This window comes from Falco biarmicus, chromosome 5 (genome assembly GCF_023638135.1).
Source record: "Falco biarmicus isolate bFalBia1 chromosome 5, bFalBia1.pri, whole genome shotgun sequence".
Classification (NCBI taxonomy): domain Eukaryota; kingdom Metazoa; phylum Chordata; class Aves; order Falconiformes; family Falconidae; genus Falco; species Falco biarmicus.
Genome location: NC_079292.1, coordinates 91613194 through 91634016, shown reverse-complemented (window position 1 = coordinate 91634016; position 20823 = coordinate 91613194). Strand labels below are relative to the sequence as shown.

At 58.4% G+C, this 20823-nt stretch overlaps 1 protein-coding gene across 8 annotated transcripts; it reads left to right on the top strand.

Annotated features, from left to right (window-relative positions):
- The first annotated feature begins 1963 nt into the window (after window positions 1–1963).
- Window positions 1964–12320, top strand: IFFO1 (intermediate filament family orphan 1). 8 transcript variants are annotated; one of them, XM_056341922.1, is made up of 9 exons: window positions 1964–2785; window positions 7634–7694; window positions 7779–7874; window positions 8109–8249; window positions 9203–9363; window positions 9840–9960; window positions 10639–10728; window positions 10893–11023; window positions 11538–12320. In XM_056341922.1, exons 1-9 carry the CDS (start codon window positions 2124–2126, stop codon window positions 11641–11643), a joined length of 1569 nt encoding a protein of 522 aa, XP_056197897.1. In that variant the 5' UTR covers window positions 1964–2123; the 3' UTR covers window positions 11644–12320. The 8 variants fall into 8 exon arrangements, with proteins under 8 accessions (XP_056197897.1, XP_056197895.1, XP_056197894.1 ...); XM_056341920.1 differs by having other exon boundaries at window positions 10636–10728; XM_056341919.1 differs by having other exon boundaries at window positions 9179–9363; window positions 9840–9948.
- Window positions 12321–20823: the final 8503 nt, after the last annotated feature.

The window sequence follows — 20823 nt, the reverse complement described above, 5'->3', positions numbered from 1 at the left end:
CTGCCACTGCTGCTTCAAAACAAGCTTCTTGACTGGGAATCCCTTTTGTCCATCTGTCCTTCCCTTTTCCCTGGCTGTTTATTTGGTGGTATTGCTGCTGGGTGCATGGCTCCCTGCCGGCTGCTGTTGCAGCGAGGGTTTTTGGGAGATGTTCCTGCACCCGCCAGTGAGGAACACCTTCCCACCTGCCTCTCCCTTGGCAAAAGCGCTGCTGGCCATGGCTCAGCCTCTCTGGTCAGAAGCAGAGCAAGGGAACCGCTGCTTCAGAGAAAGAGTGTTAAGAGGTGACAGAAGAAGGAAAGCTCACTTCGTTTCCTACCCTAAGCCCACATGGGAGGGACTGAAATCCAGTTACAGCTTCCAGCAGTCACGGGTGTGCCGGGGAGGATGCTGCCCCGTTTCTGGTGGGAGAGGAGGTATTATCAGTGCGAATGGGGGCTGCTGCAAGGAGCCCAGCACTGGGGGCAGGGTAGGGGAGACAGGCAGGTCACAGGGCAGAAGTGATGCTGGACACAGCATGGCAGGAGAGGGGAACAAATTTGATTTGGTCTGCTCCCAGGCAAGGAAGGCAGGAGAGGGACGGAGGAGCCCTGTAGGCCTGCAGGAGAAGCAGCAGAGAAAATGCAGTAGGCAGGTTCTTGGTCAAGACTAGCAAAGCTGGCCATCTTCGGTGGGTCTGGGAAGTTTCTGGATGCATGGACTGAGCCGTATGTCAGATCCCACGGGAAGGGCTCTGCAGCACCCTACCCCACCAGCGCCTGTCTGCCATGGATGCCGGGCATTTCCTTCAATTCAAAGCCATTGCTTGCTCCCCCTTTGCCGACCGCTCAGCTGGGATCTCGGAGGGCACTCAGCTGCGCCGTGGACACCCTGGGGAATGGGCCACGATGGCAGCATGTGACACAGGTGTGTGTCCACATCCGCATCCATCCATGCGGTCCCCTCCCGCCGGACAGCAGGGCAAGGGAGCGTGGAGAGCATTTTGCAGCAGTGGCCTGGGGCTGAGGGCAGGGCCAGGGGGACAGACTGTAGGAAAAGACCTACCGAAGGAGCAGGTAGGGAGCGGGAGGGCAGACCCGAGGCTGCCCGGCACACAGCGGCGGAGCGAGCCGAGCGCAGGGTGTTGCCGGGCTGAGGCCGGCTGCCTCCCGCGACCTCCTGCACCTACGGCTCGCGCTGGCTGCCGGCGGCTCCCAGGGGCCTGGCTGCCTTCGGGGGGCTCGAGTGAGGGTAACGGGGGGCTGCGGGCGTGCGGTGGGAACGTTGTGAGGCTCTAGAGGGGGGCAGCACTGGGGAAGGCACTGAAGGCTGTGCTAACAATAACAGTAGTAACAACAACAATAACAATAATAATAGAAAGCACAGGCACCTTGGGCTGGTGATGGGGGGCTCGAGTGAGGGTAACGGGGCTTCAGGGGTGCAGAGGGAAAGTTGCGAGGGTTTGAAGGGTGGCAGTGCTGGGAAAGGCACTGAAGGCTGTGCTAACAATAATAAGAATAAACAACAACAATAACAATAATAATAGAAAACACAGGCCCCCTGGGCTGGTGATGGGGGCTCGAGTGAGGGTAACGAGGGGCTTTGGGGGTGCAGAGGGAAAGTTATGAGGGTTCGAAGGGGGGCAGCGCTGGGGAAGGCACTGAAGGCTGTGCTAACGGTAATAATAACAATAACAGCAACAATAACAACAATAATAAGCACAGGCCCCCTGGGCTGGTGATGGGGGGGCTCGAGTGAGGGTAACGAGGGGGCATCGGGAGTGCGGAGGGAGCGTTCCGGGGGTCTGAGTGGGGCGACGCTGGGGGCTGCGCTAACGGTAACAGCAACAAGGACAGGGGCGGCCGCGACCCCCTCCGGAGCGCCCAACCCGCCGGCGCGGGGCCCCGAGCCCCCCCGTTCCGCGGCGGGGGGGCGGGCAGAGGAGGGCGGCGTCCGCCGTGTCCCCTCCCGTCCCCGCCGCGTCCCCTCCCCTGCTCGCTCCGCCCGGGGCCCCGGCGGGGAGCGGCTCCCGGCCCCGCCGCATCCCGCCGCAGCGGAAGCCGCACCGCGGGGCCGGCCCGGCGCAGCCCCCGGGCTCAGCCCGCCCCGCCGGGGCCCTGCTTGGGATCTCCCCCGCCGCCGCCATGAACCCGCTCTTCGGCCCCAACCTCTTCCTGCTGCCGCAGGAGCAGCAGGGGCTGCCGGGCCCCGAGCCCCCCGCCGCCCGCCCCGCCGAGCCCCTCGGGGGCGAGCTGGCCGCGCCGCCGCCCGCCGGCCCCTTCCCCGCGCCGCCCGCCGCCATGGCGCTCCGCAACGACCTGGGCTCCAACATCAGCGTCCTCAAGACGCTGAACCTGCGGTTCCGCTGCTTCCTGGCCAAGGTGCACGAGCTGGAGCGGCGCAACCGGCAGCTGGAGAAGCAGCTGCAGCAGGCGCTGGAGGAGGGGGGCGGCCGGGGCCGCGGACCCCCGCGCCGGGACCAGGCAGTGCAGACCGGCTTCGTGGGGCCCATCCGGACCCTGGGGCTGGGGCTGGGGCTGGGGCCGGCCCGGGCGCTGGGCTCCCCCGGGCAGCCGCCCCCCACCTTCCCCACCGCCTCCCGCTTCATGCCCGGCACCATCTGGTCCTTCTCGCAAGCCCGACGGCTGGGCCCGGGGCCGGAGACCACCCTGGTGCAGGGCCCGGGGGTCTCCTGGGTCCACCCGGACGGGGTGGGCGTGCAGATCGACACCATCACCCCCGAGATCCGGGCCCTCTACAACGTGCTGGCCAAGGTGAAGCGGGAGCGCGACGAGTACAAGCGGAGGTGAGGAGGGACAGGGGGGAGTAGGGGTCCGGGCTGCAGCCCCCCAGGGACCCCCCAGGGTGGCTGCGGGGCCCGCTGAGCAGGGGGGGCAGCCCTGGCCTGGCTGCCCGGGAGCGGGGGGGCTCCAGCTGGCGGGGGGTGGGTCCCACAAGGCAAAAATCCCGGGCCCCTCAACGCGTTTGGCTGCGCCGGGGTCTCCTTGCTGGCCTCCTGGTGTTTGAACCCTCCCGGGATGCTCGCTGAGGGTTTTTCCGTCTTACCGACGTGGCGTGACAGACTGGGAAGGCCTTTCTAAGCAGGGAAGGAAATAACATGACTCCAGGAGCTGGTGCTTTAAACGGGAGGGGATCTGGAAACACTTGGCGAAGGAGGAGCAGCAGGAAAGTAGGTGAGGAAGGTGAATGTGCAGCAAGCGTGTTTGGGTTGGGAAAGGCTGCTGGGAGGAGGAGGAGGAGGATGGTGAGGAGGAGGGCTCCCTGGGTCCGTTGGAAGGTGCCCAGAAGCCCCTCCGCAGAGCAGCCAGCTGCCCCGGCCCTTTCCCTCCCCACTGCCTTCCCAGCAGCGAGTGGTGTGGAAGCACCCTGCTCCTCGGGGGCTTTGGGAGCACCCTGCTCCTCGGGGGCTTTCCTGCCGACCCAAAATAGCTGCGGCTTGGCATGTGCCTGGGAGAAGGGCGAAGCAGCATACAGGGCTGATCTCTCGGCCCGTTCTTTGCCGTGCGGGGCAGCCGCAGCTCCTGCATCGCACCAGCGGCACTTTTGGTTCAGGCCAGTTCCCGAGGTCGCTCTCGGCTCCGCACGTAGGATGAGATCAGGCAGGGGCTGGCATCGCTGGGTCATGGCGCCGGGCAGTGTGTGGCCAGTGCTGGGGACTGATGCCACTCAAGCAACTGATTTTTATCTTTTTTTTTGTTGGTTTTTTTTTTCCCCAGAAGTCACTTTATGGTGCTTTAGAAGGAATTAGAAAGTCAGTGATTATGTGCCCAAACGAGCAAAAGTGTGCTCTACCCACAGGAGCCGTGCCGCTAACCTGCACTCTGCAGCTGCGGGCTCTGGTGCCGAGATCCGAGGCTGGGGATCCAGGATGACCCTTACGGGTTTGGCTTTATAAGGCTGTGGCTGAGCACGCTTGCCGGTTGGATGCTCCGAAGGCACCAAGCAAGGCAGGCGGAAAGGAAGAGCTGGCACCTCTCCTTTCCCACCTATCGCTGCCCGTACCTAAGGCCTTTTATCATTAAGCCAGGCGTTGGGCTCCGGCTCCTTCTGCGGGCGGGCGGCTCTCCTTACTTCGTGTTTTCACCTCGGGTTTGTCGGTGCTGCTGAAACTTTGGGAGAAAGGAGGGCATTCCGGGGTGGTCTCGCTCTGGCAAGTGGGCTTTGGGGCAGGCTGGGGGGCGATGGAGGTAGCAGGGACGCTGGGGAGGTGGGGGGGGCACCACAAGCCACTGCGGGCCAATGTTGGTGGTGGGATCTATTTTTGGACTGTGTTACCAGGAGCTGGGGGAAAGCAGACCCCACCCCCAGACCCTTTCCAGCACCGGGAACTCTGACGGGTACAGCCGGATCCCAAACAGGGGAATGGGACAGGAGGATCCCATTTCCACACCCTTCCCCATGCTAAGGGCTGACATCCCCCGGGCGCAGAGAGCTCCCTGCCGCGCTGGGCTCTGATCTGCTGTGGGGACGGTGTCATCCATTTGCCACCTGCCTGGAGGCCAAGGGAAGAGACCGTGTTAACATGGGACTTCTCGGTTCCTTGGCCGTGGCTTGAGCTCATGCTTGCTTCAGGGCAGCGTTGCCACCGTGCAGCCCACGGCACTCGGAGCGGTGCAGCAGGAGCTTCTCTCTGGATATACAGGGCCTGAAATTCAAGTCTGGAATCTAGGAGGGGTGTGGGGGCAATAGGGAGGGATGAGAGGAGCCACAGCAGCCGGAGAGGGGCTCGCAAGATCTGCGTTTGAAGGAGCAGGCTGAGGCTAGGTGGCCTGGAGAGGGGCAGAAGGTGCCTGCAGGTGTCATACAGACCCACCAAGCATGGGGGAACTGAGTCTCACCAGGTTAGTGCTGTCTGCTGTACCTGTATTCCCAAGTAGTTTTTATCTTGGATGCTGCAAGGACGTGCTAGAGGTGTGGGATGTGTAGTGTTACGGCACAGTGTGCGTTAGAATCGCAGAATGGGTTGGAAGGGACCTTTAAGGACCATCTAGTCCAACCCCCGCTGTGTGCTTTCGCTAGATCAGGTTGCTCAAAGCCCTGACCTTGGACACTTCCAGGGATGGGGCATCCACAACTTCTCGGGGCAACCTGCTCCAGCGTCTCGCCACTGTCATCATAAAAAAGTTCTTCCTTATCTCTGATCTACGTGTACCTACCCTCTTCCAGTTTCAAACCGCTGTCCCTTGCCCTGGCACTACAGGCCACAGTAAATTGCCTCTCCGTCTTTCTTATAAGCCCCCTTTATGTATCGAGAGGCCACAAGAAGGTCTGTTATTGCGATTGCCCTGCGAGGGGGTGCAGCTGGCTGCAGAGCCCTCGCATTTAAGGTAAAAACAGTTTGTAGATGTTTGTAAAAACAGTTGGAAGATGGCAAGAGAGGCACGCGCGCAGCTTCGTGCCCCAAGCGGCCCAAAGGCTGCCCCACAGCATCTGCGGGCCGTGCAGCACCGGCTGCGGCGCCCCGGTGCTTCTTGCAGCGAACAGGGTTTTTTAAAGATGTGCATGGCTGGTTGTTTTGCTCACCAACCTTCGGGGGGGGGCAGGCGGTGGGGATGGCGCTGCATCTTGCTGCCTTCCCAGCTTTGGGAGGGCTGGCAAGGAGGCGGCTGGGTCTGTCTGCTGCTGGGACCCTCCTGCCCTGGCGTTCTGCCTCTGTTCCAGCCGTTCGGCAGGTTGCTGCCGTGTGGCGGTGCGGGAGGGACCCCGGTGGTGTGGGGCAGCCGTGGGTCCAGCTGGCAGCGCCCGCCGGCCGTGCAGGGCCGGGGGTGCCGCGCCGCAGGCAGGTTATTATTAGGAGTGGTGCATTGCAGGAGGGAGCAGGGAAGGAGCCAGGCAGGAGGTGAGCGGGAGAGAGGTTCCTGCGGATTCATCACTCGCAGGGCCAATTGCTGTTCCTCCTGCCTTTAAATCGGTTTTTATCTGATCTGCGCTCTCTCCCTTAGTCTTGGCGTGAAGCGGGTTCTGCCCGGGGTCTGCAGCTGTGCCTTACGTCCCCAGTGAGTCCGGGCTTGAGAGACACCCGGAGGGAGGCAGGGACCAAAAAAGAGGCAGCACCATGCTGAGGAAGATGCTGAAATATTTTTCTGATGTTGGAAGGCGTTTTTCTCCCTGGGGAGGGAGGCCTTGGTTGAACAGTTCCCGTATAAGGGCAATTCTACCTTTTAACTTTCTCATTCCCTCTCTCTTTGTCTCCCTCTTCTCCCAGAGGGACGGGAACCCCCTTTGACTCCCTGTAGCTGCGGTGTGGAGCTCACTCCAGCACGAGCACTGCACGCTCTGTCCTTGCTTGAGTAAGGAGCAGCGTTGCCAGCCTTAAGAGCTTAGAAATTCTTAAGCCAGGACTCTCCCACGCCGGGAGATTGTCCTGATACCCTGAGATAACCCTGAGAGGGCTTTTCACATGCTATCTGGTCCCCTAGACCTTAGGATTTCTTTTTCAAACTTGGTGGGAGTAAGGGAGAGGAGATGTTTCTTCAGGTCCTCCTGCAGGGTGGCAGTGCCTGTCTCTGCGTTTGCAAGCGCTAAACAGAAACGGGAGCTGGCTGCACCAGGCAGGGCCCACTCCGCTTGCTTTCCTGGAGAAATCCCGCTTTCTCAGAGAAATCTGGCTCTCCCAGCAGAGCCGGGTGAGGAAGCAGCAGCCCTGCCCCGTGCCGCACCGCGGTGTGTGCCAGCCCGGCTGCTGGACGTGACGGCCATGTAGCGAAGCGCAGCACGGCCGGCTGGCCTCCCGACAGACCGTGGGCCAGGCCAGCACCGCAGCATGGCCCAAGATGATGATCTCATGCAGTGAAATATAATATAATTGCTCGGCGATGCGCCTTTGTGTGGCGCGGCTGGGCACCTTTGCGGCTCAGCCTCTGGCAAAGCTGCGGAGCCTAATACAGCGCCCACCAGCCACCCTGGCGTAACTGGGAGAATCCGTCCCGCTTCCTTGTAGGGTGAAGCAACCTTCTTTAATCCAATGTGTTACGCGGCAGTATGGCCAAGGAGGCTCGTGCCACTGGCCGGGCGCCGTGCTGGGGCGCAGGGCAGCCTCTGCACCGCTGCGGGCTGAAGAGCAGCCCTTCGCGTCCGCGCACGTCACGGCCCCTCGCGCCACGGCTCAGCGTCGCTTCAGGTTTTGTGCTTCTGCACAGCCCGGACTGCAGCGCTGCAGAGGCACAAATGTGGTCGTAAATACGATGCTGATGGGGCAGCTCTGCAAGATCTGCAAGCCCTGTCCTGAGCCTTGGAGCTGAGCCTAGCGTGGCCTGAGGGCAAGGGGCTCGGGGGCAGGTGGAGGGGCTGGGGGGCTGCATCGGGGCGTAGCCACCAGCCCCAGCGTGGCAGGCTATGCAGTGCCACTGCCATGCAGAGCCCGTGGTTGGTGTCCCCAGCTCCCCCCGCGGTGAGCAGGGACGGCGGAGAGCCTGGTGGGGCAGGGCTCGTGGCTGGGGGCGCTGCCAGGCTCGGCAGCTGCTGGGCGTCTGGAAGCAAGCAGTGATGCATTCCTGGGCACGTTCTCCTTCCCGCCCCGGTGCCGTCATCACCCCCTCTTGGATAGCTTTGGGGTGAGCAGCTGCTGCTCCCTCCTCTCCCTTTGGCAGCCGGCAAGGCCGGCGGGATCTGAGCGGCGTGTTTGTCTCCCTAGATGGGAAGAGGAGTACACGGTTCGTGTCCAGCTTCAGGACCGCGTAACCGAGCTGCAGGAGGTGAGCATCACCATCCCCCCCTTCCCCTGCAGCCCCGCTGCCCTGCGCTGACGCTGATTGCGCATCTCCCTCTGCCCGGGGCAGGAAGCCCAGGAGGCTGAAGCCTGCCAGGAGGAGCTGGCCATGAAGGTGGAGCAGCTCAAGGCAGAGCTTGTTGTCTTCAAGGGACTGATGAGCAATGTGAGTCCCTGACCCCTCTCCGACCTGGCAGCGGTGTCCTGCCCGAGCAGTGGGGCTGCGTAGAAAACCAGTTCCTTGGTGGGACATGTCATGGCGGTCTGGGGCAGGGTTGGCCCAGGGTGCAGTGAGCAGAGCAGGGGTGTGGATGCAGTCCTGCAGCATGGGGTGGTGGGGAACCTGGGGGCTCTGATTGCCCCTCTGATTTATCCCCCTCCTGTGGCGTCGTGGGTTCAGAACATCACGGAGCTGGACACCAAGATCCAGGAGAAGGCCATGAAGGTAGACATGGACATCTGCCGGCGCATCGACATCACTGCCAAGCTGTGCGATGTGGCGCAGCAGCGGAACTGCGAGGACATGATCAAGATGTTTCAGGTGAGGAGCACCTGCTGCTGCTCCACACTTGGCCGCTGGCTCTGGGGAGGAGAGTTCCTGAAGGAGGTAGAAGAGACAACACCATCCCCCCTGCTAGGGGAGACGCTTAGTCACCCTCACCCTTGCTCTGTGCAGTCCCTCGCTCTCTGTCTCTCTCTGGAGGACCAGGTAAAAGGGCATGGAGAGGAGGTGGAAAGCTCCAGATGTTGCTTTGGGCATCAAGAGTCCCCTCAACCTCTCACTGACCTGTTGTGTCGGGCCCTGGGACCCCGCAGTTGGTAGGGGAGCAGCTGCAGGAGGGAGATGAGTTACTCGAGTGTCTGTCTCTAACTCCATCTCTCTCCTTCCCCTTCCCCTCTCCGTCATCTTCTCTCTGTCTCTCTTCTCTTCTCTGTCTCTTTTTCTCTTTCTGGATGTCGCTGCCTTTCTGTCTCGCTCTCTTTGTCCCTACAGAAGCAATTGGTTAGTTCCATTCAGTTGGGAAAGAGTACAAATTTTAAGCTTTCTGTAAATCAGGTCAAACTGTAAATATTGACATATTTCACTTTTTTCAGACTCTTGTCTCTTTTTTCCCTGTTTCTGTCACTGCTGTGTTTCCCTGTCTCTGGACTGGGGTGGTGGGTGATTTGAGTTTTTCTGCAGTAAAACCACGTTGTTTTTTCTCATCAGATTCATAGACACCATCTTCAGTTGCTTAGTTTTAATTTTAGAAAATGCTAAACCCATGTTTTTTATCCATTGCACCATCTTTAACCTGACCATAATGAGCCCATCTCTCTCTCTCTCTCCCTCTCTCTCGCTTTCCTTCCTTTCTCTCTGTCTCTCTCTCTCTCTCTCCCCCCTGCCTTTCTGTCCCTCTGCCATCCCTTTCCCCTCCATCTCCTCCCAACTACCTGCTCCTGACCTCGGACCCGGCCTTGTTTCTGTAGTCTCTGCACTTGTCTCCCGTTAAGGTCCCAGCCTCGGTGGGGCGGAAGCGGGAGCGCAAGCAGGTCAGCGACGAAGACACCTCGCTGTCGGAGAGCGACGCCTCCCGAAAACCTGAAGAGGAGGAGGAGGACGAGACCACGGCCATGAGTATCAATGAGGAAATGCAGAGGATGCTGAACCAGCTGTGAGTGCGGCCGCTCCGCACCGCCGCTGCCGGCGTCGAGCCAGGCTCTGGCACCCGGCTCCCCGCTGGCGCCTGGGATGGGGAGGGGGGGGGGGGGGCTGCAGCTCCTCTTTCCCAGGGGAGGGTGAGGTGGGGGTGCAGCTGCAGGGTATGTACACCCCCCACTCTGCGGCACGGGGGGACTGACCTCCCCGGAGACCTGAGCCCACCCGTGCCGTGGGTGGGAGTGGGTCCAGCGCCCGTTCCTCTTGCCCCCTGCTCCTGCTTTTGGGGGGTCCCTGCCTGGGTTTGCCAGGGCTCCTGAACATGAAGGCAGCCCCTTCCCCACCAGCTGCTGGGTCTGAGCACATGTGAGCCCACCCTGGCCAGATCCCCCAGAGCCGCAGCCCTGCCTGTGAGCAGGGGCAAGACTTCTGGTGCTGCCGCGGCCCCCTGCCCGCTGGGGTTGTCCTGACACGCTGTTCCCTTGTCCCCAGGAGGGAATATGACTTTGAGGATGACTGTGACAGCCTTACGTGGGAGGAGACAGAAGAAACACTGCTGCTCTGGGAGGACTTCTCCGGATACGCCATTGCAGCCGCAGAGGTGCAGGGGGAGGTAACGGTGGTGTCAGGTCTGCTCTGGGATCCAGCCGTGGGTTGGGACACTCCGTCCTGCCTGCCACTGGGAAGATGCTCCCTCAAAGACCAGACTTCAGCACCTCCAGCCCTTGCAGGCCTGTGCAGATGCTTCCATCTTCTCCACAGGAATACGTTACTGCATCCTTGTGAAGGTCTTGTTAGACAGACTGGGGACCCTGTAGCCTGAAAGATGTGCTGAGGGCATCACATCTCCTCTGGGATGATGGAGAAGACCTCCTCTGGCTGGGCTGGTCTCTGGGGGTCCCTTGCTCAGGCTCTGCAGCCCACCTGCCTGCTGCACAGCAGCACTGCCCAAACAGTGTCCTTTGTGGCCAAAGCCCTCGCCAGCTGCAGCTTTGACCCTCAGCAGTTCCCTGGGGATGTGTCGTGCTTGGGGATGGACTGTGCCTGTCAAAGCTTCTGTGCGTTGCTGAGCTTGTCCTGGGCTGATGTGCTCAGTGCCCAGTCCTGGGTCTCTCCGCCCTTGTTGGCAGGACTGACTTGTGCCTTACTTATACTACACGGCTTCTGTTTCTTCCTCTTTTTACCCAGTGCTGCCAGTTCTTTCTCTAATTTCTTTTATTGTGTGCCTTTGGTTCCTCATCTTTGGTGCCTCCCTGCCTCTAAACATGCCATCTGCTCTTCTCAACAGCAGGACGACAGCCTGGAGAAGGTGATTAAGGACACGGAGTCGCTGTTCAAGAGCCGTGAGAAGGAGTACCAGGAAACCATCGACCAAATAGAGGTGGGAGGAGAGGGAAGCGGGTCCGACGTGGCACAGAAGGGGGTGAAATGGGGAACCTGCGGGAGGGAGGCACCGTGCTGGAGCAGGGGGGTGGTGACAGGGGGGTGGCCGCCTCGGGGCTGGCCGTGCTCTGTACCCATCTCTGCACCATTTCCCTCGTGCAGCTGGAGCTGGCCACAGCCAAGAACGACATGAACCGGCACTTGCACGAGTACATGGAAATGTGCAGCATGAAGCGAGGCTTGGACGTGCAGATGGAGACTTGCCGGCGGCTCATCACCCAGTCTGGGGACAGGTGAGCTTCGGCAGGAGGCCCGGGGTGGCGTGCGCTGGGCAAGGAGCGGAGCCGCAGGGAGCGGGAGCTGAAGGTGGGATGGATCATGGCCCTGCCCTGCCTGGCTGGGGTGGGGGGGCAGTTCCCAGAGGCAGCTGGGCTCTCCTGGTGACCAGCCTCCACGCCGCACACAGGAGGAGACGGGTTTGATTGGTGGAGCTCAACACCCCTGACGGAGAGAGGAGCTGCCATTGCGTAGGGACTCCAGGCTGGGGACCTCTGGGCTGGGCTTCCACCCATCCTCAGCCCCGCATGCCTGGGCAGGGTCCTGCTCTGGGCGTCTCCCCTGGTGCTGCTCCATCCCTGGACCTCTCAGCTGGTGTTCTCTGGGACACCCTCCCCAGCCCCCAAGGATTTCCGTGGATCCCAGGGCAGCGAGAGGGGCACTTGAGCTTCTCTCCTCTTTGCCGCGCTGAACCCGGTCCTTCCACTCACCCTGTGCAGTGCTGTGACCGCTGCCCTTTGCTCTTCTCAGCAGAAAGTCTCCTGCCTTCACCCCAGCCTCCAACAGCGAGTCGGCCCTGAACGAGGAGAGCGAGGAGTCTGACCGTGACCCTCCCAGCGACGCTTCCATCAGATAATGAGGGGAAGCCCCGCTCCCTTGGACCCCCTTCCTGGCACGGGGCTGCCTGAGCCACACCTAAGAGAGACTTGGGGACGTGGAGCTGCTGGTAAACATCTGTCACCCAGGCTCACTCCCGTTTTTGGGTGCTTGGCAGATCCCACCCCCCTACACCACCAGATACCTTGCAAGTGGGAATAGCTAGATAGAGCTGAGGGTCCCTGCCTGGGCCGCTCAGCCTCCAGCCCCTTCTCTGTTCCCTTCCCCTGCTTTGGTTAAACTGCGGTTCGGGCAGGGAGGCTCCAAACCTGCCACGGCAGCGTTCTCCAGGACTGTCCCCCAGCCCCCCCCAGGCTCACCTCCTCCAGCCTCCGTCCTGGAACTCTTGGCCTGCCCCCTGCCCTCCCCGTGCCACGCGGAGCCGACCGAGAGCTGTACCTCCCTGCAAACTGGACCTGACACTGGTGCCAACTGGACTGAGCCCTGGGCTCTCTCTGTCCTTGCTGCTGGCCCGGCACCTGGCTGGTCCCCATGCCACACCGGGGCAGCCTGACCCCCGCCCCCCCCCCCGCCTTGCCCAGGGCAGGGGCTGAGTCCCGCTCACTGTGCCCTTGCTCTGCCGCATGCTGGCACTGCGCTCGCGTCTGTGCTGCGGGGGCCAAGGGGTCATTAAACGGGACAGGTTCCTTTTCTACAGCTTCGCTGGGTGTGGGCTCTCCCTGTGCTGCCGCAGGCATCGCACGGCTTGAGGCAGGGGGTGCCCTCCACCGGACCCCCAAGCCCACAATGGGGGCCTCCCATGGGACACTCCCGTCCCCTGGGGACGTGATGGGTGGGACAATGGTGGGAGATCCCTGTTCTGGGATCCACTGGCCCTCGACAGGCTGTGTGTGGTGTCGGTGCTGCATGGGCTGGCTTGTTCTTAACCTGGAGCATCGTTGGTGCTGAGGAATCGGAAACAAAGCGACGTGGCTCGCGACTTGTGGGCCATCCCCTCCCAGCGCCTGGTCTCCTCTGCTGCACCAGGACATCCCAGAGCATCTTCTCGCCTGCTCTCAGCCCCACAGCCAACCTTGCCGTAACCACAGCGGGGGTTCCCCCATCCCCCTGTCCCAGCGTTTGCCTGCTGGCTGTCACCGGTGCTGCTGCAGCGATGGGAGGCTGGCGGGGCGAGAAGCCTGCCCAGGGGCAGTGTTTGCAGAGGCAGCTGCTGAGCAGCAGACCCTGGCAGCACAGCCAAGCAGGTGATGCTCCAGAGAAAAATGCTTCTCGCAAAAGATTCTGGAGGGAAGAGAAAGTAGATTGCAGTAGAGTTTTTCGGATCATCTCTAAGATTAGGTAAGGTAGATAGAACAGGGGCCGGGGATGCAACAGCTTATCTGTGTTGGTAGGTTTGTTTTGGGTCGCTAATGCTGCCATGCACCGGAGCTGCGAGCGCACCCGTGCCCCATGGTGCAGAGGGTCCGCATTTGGGGGGGGGGGGGGGTGTGCCGCCCGTGCCTGCAGAAGCGTGCACTGGCGTGTTGGCGGGGGCCAGGCTGGCCGGTTGGTGCAGGGGGAGGCGAGGCCGTGCGCACGGTAGGAGAAAGCAGCCGGGAAAGCTCAGGGCCGGGGCACAGCCGGGGCTTGGCTGCTGGGCCATGGCAGCTCCTCGGGTGATGCTCTGGGTGGCTGGGCTCCGATGGGCGAGCACGGGCTTTGCTTGGCAGAGGGGAGCCAGGGGGCACCCCCGGGGGGGCAGAGCAGGGGGACAGCAGAGTGTGCTCCCGGCCTGGCCGGTGCGTGCCTCCGTGCCTGCCATGAGACAGGGCTCTCCCCTGGAGTGCCTGTTGCAGTTTCTTTCCCTCCTGCCTTTTTGGTTTTCTTCCTAAAAGAGCTAAAGCCTGAGGAAATATTTTAATCTGGGCTTTTTCTTTCAAGTGATGTTGCCTCACACTCCAGCAGATCAGGGATCACTTTCTGCCCTGCCTGAAGGCTCCTCTGGTTTGTGCAAACCCCCTTTTCCATGCGTGTCTTTGTGGCATTTGCTGCTCTTTCTCTGCTGCAGAGATCTCTGAGTGGCTGGCTAAGTCCGGCTTCCCCCATGAATAATCCATGACGTGTACCTTGGCCTCTTGGAGCTGCTTTGGAAACCCACAGGACTGCAGAGCATCTGCCCTGAGAGGTTTCCAGCGTGAAGCACAGAAGGACCAACCGCTCTGCCCCGGCAGCAGCTGGTGCTGCCAGACACCCACGTGCCAGGACACGTGGGGACCCCAGTCCCACGCTGACGTTGTTTGCAGTGAAACTGAGATCTCCCTGCCCACGTGTGCAAGGTGCTGCTCTCTGGTGAGCCTCATCACCAGCAGTAGGCTCTGTTCCCCCACCGGTGGGACGGCCCCCAGGGTCTCACTGGCAGGACACACAATGCCGATCCTTTGCCTCAGCAATTCCTCAGTGTGGGACGCACAGCCCAGGGTTAGCCCATCTGCCCTGCACCTGCCTGTCCATCAGTGGTGACCCCAGGTCTTTGATGCTGGATAGGAGGAGGCATGAACCTTCCCTTTGCTTAACCCTTCCCTGTGCACTTCCATCCGTTCTTTGGGGAGCATCTAGCCTGCTTTTCTCCACCATGAGCCCTGCTGGGAACTGTGGTGTCTCGGTGCTGTGCAGCTTCTCGTGCCCCTGGCTCCATTCACTGTCCAGGATACCTCCTGGCCGTGTCTGCTCAGGAAGCAACGTCAGAAGAAATTGTCTAGCAAAGACCCAGGTCTTGGCTGCTTGAGCTTTCTGCACATCTGCTGGTCTGTGTTCATCTCACTGGGAACAATCGTATCCTGATCACCCTCAGACCCCAGCCCATTTAAAAAAATCTTTGTTTGGCCTAAGCATTCTGAAAGACTTGCTTTCAGGGCAGCTTGGCCATGGATGGAGTGGGCCTTCTACTCTTGACCAAGATGATGAGTTGGTGAAACGAGCTTTGGCAGAGTGGGTCAGTTGTGCTTCCCAGCAGCCCGTGCTCACCCGTGAGCGTGTCGCAGCCAAGTCTGGTATGGTCCTTGGTGCGCCAGAGCGAACCATGGCAGGCAGGGGAGAGAGTCCTGTCTCACTTGGTGTCTGTGCATTAATGTCAAAGTTCCTTACCCAAGTACGGTCCAAGCACGGATGTGTCTTACTGCATGGAGTCCCATGGCAGGATGCATCTGGGTGGTCCCTCATCCATCTCGGGACTGTGGCTGCTGTCTGCTGACCTCCACAAATGTTTGTCCAAGACCATCCTTTTAGGATCATGTCTCTCTGGCTTGGCAGTGAGGTCCTCCCATGGGATATGTAGGTGGGCTGGTTCAGCCTCCCCACCCTGCAGCAATCTGTGTTGTTGGAGACTGACCTGGGCAGTCTGGAAATGTGCTGGTCATCGCTCTGGCTTCTCCCTGCCCAGCATCTGGGCTGTTGTGTCTAGGTGAGGGCAGGCACAGCTTTTAGACCAGCAGTGGGGCTGGCACAAAACCCATCCCTTGAGGCAAGAGCTGTCCCTGAGTGGGACAGACCCACTCCATGAGGCACTGAGGGATGTGATCAGCCTTTGAGCTGTGCTGCGAGATGTGGTTCCCTGCCGTGGCCGCTGTGCCCCATGCTCCCAGCGCTGAGATCAGCCTCTGGGCAAGGGCTGTCAAGAGACAGTGCCAGGGGCTTTGCAGAAGCGAGCCCTGGCTCCCTGCTGAACGCTGCTGTGGCACGCAGAGTGGCTCCCCTGCCCCTTCCCTAGTGATGTTCCCTAGGAGTCACCTCATCCTCCAAGACCCCGTCTGGCAAGGCAGCTCTCAGACCAGCCCACTGTGGTTCTTGATGGAAACTCCCAGACCTTCTCACGGAGAGGCCGGGGAGCATCGCCCTCCTCACACCTTGCCGCATGGGGTGGGATGCTCTTACTGGCTCTAGAAGTAACCACGACGTAGCCCAGATCTTCCCTGTGTTCAGCAAGCCTGCACCCTCCCTTCTCTCGTTCCTGGATCCTGTCCAGTTTAGATTGTATCTCGGAGCCGAAAGAGCCCAACTTGTCGGCCCGCTCAGCTGAGGTGCTGTATTCCCACCCAGCACCCTTCTGCTGGAAGGAAGGTTCTGCTGGGGCACCTGTCCCACATGGCTTTCCGTGAGTCAGCTCTTCCCCGTTCCAGGAGGCCTTAGATGGACCTAAACATTACTCTGACAGCCTTTGCTGGAGCAACTTTTGATTCCCTGATAACCTGTTTATTATTCCGTTTATCTTGTTTCTTAGCCAAGAGGTAGGAGAGATCAAAGCTGCGTAGGAAGCTGGTCTCATTTCTGGATTTGAGTTGAGGGATTTGCTTTCCTAAGCCTCGTACCTCTGCTAGAAAAGCTTCGTTAGTTCTTGAGAAGGTCATTGCTCGTTATGGCTGTCGCTTCTTGGGTACCTGCGGCACAGCGTCTCAGAACTTGCACATGATGATCAAGTGCGTCAAACACTCTGGTTATGGTTACAGGTAAGAAACCCTTTGAGAGGAGAGGTCACAATTAATGCAGGACATGGCAGAGTGCTGCCTCCCTGGAGGTGCGCCTGGATGATGCATGGACAGGCTCCTGGAAACGTCTGCCAAGCCCCTACACATGGCGATTAGTGCTGGAGTGACTGTGAGACAGCACCAAGACTAGATGGGCTGCCGACAGCTTTAGGGATGCCCAGTCAGCACTGGGAATCTTCCAGTGGTTGTATGAGACTGTGAGAGGTGTTTTAGGAATCTTCTACGTGCTTGGGCCACTTTCTGCTGGGATGGGAACAAGGAGAGGATGCTGTCGGTCTTCTGCCCAAAAAGGGTATGGATTTCACAGCTTGGGGAGCAGCTGTGAGAGCTGGGAAGGTGCTAAGGGAACACTAAGGAAAAGGAGCTCAAGGGGCCACCAAAAGGCACCCCAATCAAGCTGAAGCAGTACGGCGAGGGATGGGAAGGGGCAGCGTTATCAGCTTGGACAGCAGACTGTGCCTGGTCAGGGGGCAAGAGCCAGTACAAATCCTCAGGGTAGGAAGAAACGTGGTTAATGGATATTTTTAACACCCACAGCCTTGTCGCAGAACTAGCTCACCAGTCCAACCCCTCGGGTAGCGGTGGGACAGGCGAGAGCAGTTGTGACTGGGGGCTGCAAGCTGCGCTAAAGATCACGTTCCCTCTAGAGCTAACAGCAAAGCGACGTGCTCTGATGCGCAATTTCATGAAGGCATCCAAGGGTCTTCTGTATCCCCAAATCACAAAGCACAGGGATTTGCTTTAAGTACCTCTGTGCTTTGTGCAAAAAGGAAAATTATGTTGTGGTGGGAGACTTTGGCTGAGGGTGCCGAAGGATCTGCTGTGCCGGGAGAGTTTCTGATCCATGTAGAAATGGTGGCATCGGCGTGTCCACGGGTGGCAACGGCCTTCTGTGTCCTTGCAACAGACGAAGGTTGGGATGGGATGGATGGGTGCCTAAAGGTGGGGGATCAGCTGAGATACACGTCAGGACACCACCCAGGACAGATGCCATAACAGATAACAGCTTGGTGTTATGTAGCCTTTTCTCACCATGAAATTGTTCAGGGGAAGTGTTAAAAAAGTACGATTCAAAGTGGGAAACCTTGGGAAAGAGGAGAGTTTTTCCAGTCATCCAAAAAGCTGTGATTTAGTATGGATGAGAAGATAGCTTTCAGTAAACTGCTTCCTTGAATAAGTGGCCATGTGACACTAGTACTTAGAATAACTAATAAAAATAATAATAAAGCCTGACCCTAATTAATAAAAACCCTTGCAACAACTCCAACAGCTGTGGGTGAGGGAAAAGGAATAGAAGGACAACAGAAAAATTCAGCTGTATAAAAATGGTCTTCAGCTACTCACACCACCTCAAGAGAAAAATAATAGCTAGATGGCTGAGGACACTAACAGGTTGTTCTTGTTCTATTTAAAGAAAAATCAATTCTAGCAGTAATATAAGCCTTTTTGCTTGACTGGAATTGGGGGAAAAAAATGATCCAAATGCAGCAAAAAAAGAGAAGTACTCACCAGATATGCTTGTTCTGTATCGGGAAAGAGCAGAATGTGGTCAGAGGGGGGTGACGAAGCACTGTCCAGGCCACGAGCAATTAAGGAGGATCCTTGACAGGATCTTTTCAGAATCAACACTTTGGCATTTCCAGGCGAGGGGACCCAGGGCGCGCTGAGGCAGGGAGGTGCTGGGGCGCGCACGAAGCCTGAAGCTGCCTGGGGAGACAGAGCAAGTGATGCTGGGGGGGCAAAGCACAGCGCAGTCGCCCGCAGACAGTGCTCGGCCAAGCTCCCTGGCCTCAGCGGTGCTGGAAAAGCGTCGGCTGCTGGGATCCAGGGTTTGCTGATGTCAATTTTCAGATGCGCTGGGGAGGGCACATAAAAAAATGGGGTGGAGGGGTGAGCGGGTGACGTCAGTGACTAATCTGACAGGCCACGTAGGGACACCAATGAGAAACCATGGAGAGGGGAGGAGGATGGGAATCACGGAGCAACGGGAAAAAATCCGCACAGACTTATGGAGGGACGAGACAAATGGACAGATGAAACCTTTTTATATGTAGAAAGGATAGAGGCTCCCAAAAGGAGTAAATACCTCAGCCAAACATGCCAAGGAGGCATTAAGATATATTTTTAAATAGAGTCAAAATGTCAGTTCTGTTGCCATACATATTTAAGCTAGCAATGGGTGCATCTAAGAGTACGAAATAGTGACTAACCATCTCCGGGACGGCAGGAGGGCTGGGAAGACTCGGTGAGCAGGGCTCGCAGGCAGCCTTGGGTGAGTGCCCAGCCGGGTGCTGAAACCGAGGGCAGCCCTAAATGTCTTTTATCCCCATGTGACATTGCTGTGCTTTGTCCTCCTTCGCATCACAAGTTGGAGTAGATGGAGCAAAGACTCCTGACTGTGGTTCCAGGCTGGAGAAAAATGTTTTGAATGTGAAAAGTGTAGTAGGTTTACTCCTTTTTAAGAAAAAAAAAAAAAAAAAAAAAAAGCGAGTAAGCATTTTTGGCCATTGCCTAATGTCACTTTGTATTGCTGGTCTGGATGGCAGTTTTAGGCTGAGAAAGGTGTACTAGGGGTCAGAGGAGGCGTACTAGGGGTCTGAGGAGATGGGGAAGCTGGAGGCCATTCAGTGAGCGTTCCGCGTGTCTGCTTGAGGTCCAGCACGTAAACCTGTGCCTAACCTGGTAGCTAAAAAGCTGGAGATTACAAGCCACCTTTTTTTTTAAAATTGTCCCAGGACTCAGAGCAAGGCCAATTAAGGTTGCTCACTTGTTTGGTGAAGAGCTGGGCAACATTACCAGGGGCTTTGAGCTCTGCCATGTCAGAGTTGTGCGTGTCCCCTCCCACGCATTAATTCTCATTTAGCACCCTTGAATTGCACCCACCGTTTCAATAACCCAGCCACTTGGTCACAAGGTCCCCCCGCCCCTTTCCACAGGCCAATGCAGTGCCAAGCATCCCGCATCATCATTTTGTGTAACGAACAAACTTTGTGCCCCATGCTCCAAGGTGCTGGATGGGAACGACCCTAGGGCAGATGTCCCCAGGCGCTTGGCCGCTTGCACCCTCTCTCAGCCACCACCAGCCTCCCCACTGGTTTTTCAGCCCGGAGAGGGTGGTCTTCCCTGTCCTGGGGCAGTTCAGGGGCTTGGAAAAGTTTTGCCAGTCTGCTTTTGGCTAAACCTGGTTGCTTTTCATTGGGGGGGGGGGGGGGGGGGGGGAGGTGTGATGGTTCCTTACTGCCAGCACAGGTACCTGCTCAACCTTTTGGTGCTGAGCCCACCCGAGCGAACCCGGCACCGAGCGAACCCAGCACCGAGGGGTCACTGCTCCTCACGGCACAGATGCCATCTCAGGTCCCGGCACTTCAGTTCGCAACCATGGCTCTGTCCCGTCACCGCTGAGGAAAATCTCCGGGAATACCCCGAAGCTCCTCTGATGGCAAAACATCGGCTTGACCTCCCTGCCCCAGCCCCAGCCTCCCTGCCGGCTCCCACACCGTCTTACTGCCGTTGGGCAGCTTCTTGTCTCAGTCTGCCTTTTTCTTTCTTTTTTTTTTAAGGCTCTTCCATTTAATTTGCTACTAGTTATGAGTTTTTCTTCTATTTTCATTTGACTACAGCTTCAGGGTTTTGATGGCTGCCTTTTCAAATCTTACGCAGTGAAGTATAACCCAGTACTGCCGTTCCTTCTAGGAACGTTTGAGAAGAACTCCCACCAGAAGATGACATTCCTATAGTAAGATAATACACGGAGGTAAGTTAGCCGCCCTGTAGTAGGCAATTACCTTCAGCTCAGAAGAGTGAGTAACAGGATTTGTTTCAGCAGTGCTGTGCACCATTGCCTGAGGGCAGGCAGCTCGGGTTTTGATGAAATGCCCTCGTTCTGTGAGTACTGCCCTACCGAGCTCCAGTCAGCCCAGAGGCTGCGATTTGTGACTGACATCTGTTACAAAGGAGTTTAGAACATTATGGGTTAAAATGCTTGTCTTATACAACTTCGGTGCACCTTGTGTCATCGCCTTTCCTAGCAGAGCTGTATCTCCTCTGCCTTGCACAGATCCGTTGATTGCTTTGCTCAAAGACTCATTGCCTTCAGAAGCAGACAGTATGGTTTCAATGTCCCAAGACTTTTTTTTTTTTTTTACTGTGCTTATTATGCAGTCACCATTTCATTACACTTCAGTGTGATTTCTTGTTTTTTTCCCAAGCAAGCTTAATGAGTTCCCTCATCTGCTCAAGATGATTTTAACTGCATGGCATCTTCCTTCATGCTCAAGCTTCATGCTGACGTCTTGAGAAGTGGGTGGCCTGAGGACAGCTAGCCATTTCCTGGGGGAGTAATGCATGTGTGGTAGTGCAGGCAAATGCCAATGGAGTATGAAATAATTTCTCTAAAACACTCAAAGTTGTCATAAAAGGGAATTTTCCTGCCACACCACTGCTAGTTACCATACTGCAGCAACACTTGACATTATCTTAAAAAAGCAAGCAAAAGTTGCAGCTCACCACCCATAGGAAGGGACAGGCGCCCGTCAGCATCGTCCCCTGGCTGGCCGGGGAGCTCGCGCTGGCGCAGCCCTTGCAGGGGGCTGGACGTAGCTGGGGCATCCCTGTCCCACCGTGGCCCAGGCAGGGAGCCCTGGTGCCTGGCAGAGCCCTGCCTCGGGCCCGAGCCGTGT

Excerpts from the sequence above, each read along its gene's own strand:
- IFFO1 (XM_056341915.1), top strand. The coding sequence starts at position 2,124 with ATGAACCCGCTCTTCGGCCCCAACCTCTTCCTGCTGCCGCAGGAGCAG. Across the intron at positions 7,875-8,108 it reads TCAAGGGACTGATGAGCAAT|AACATCACGGAGCTGGACAC; the intron begins GTGAGTCCCTGA and ends TCGTGGGTTCAG. Across the intron at positions 11,024-11,537 it reads ATCACCCAGTCTGGGGACAG|CAGAAAGTCTCCTGCCTTCA; the intron begins GTGAGCTTCGGC and ends TGCTCTTCTCAG.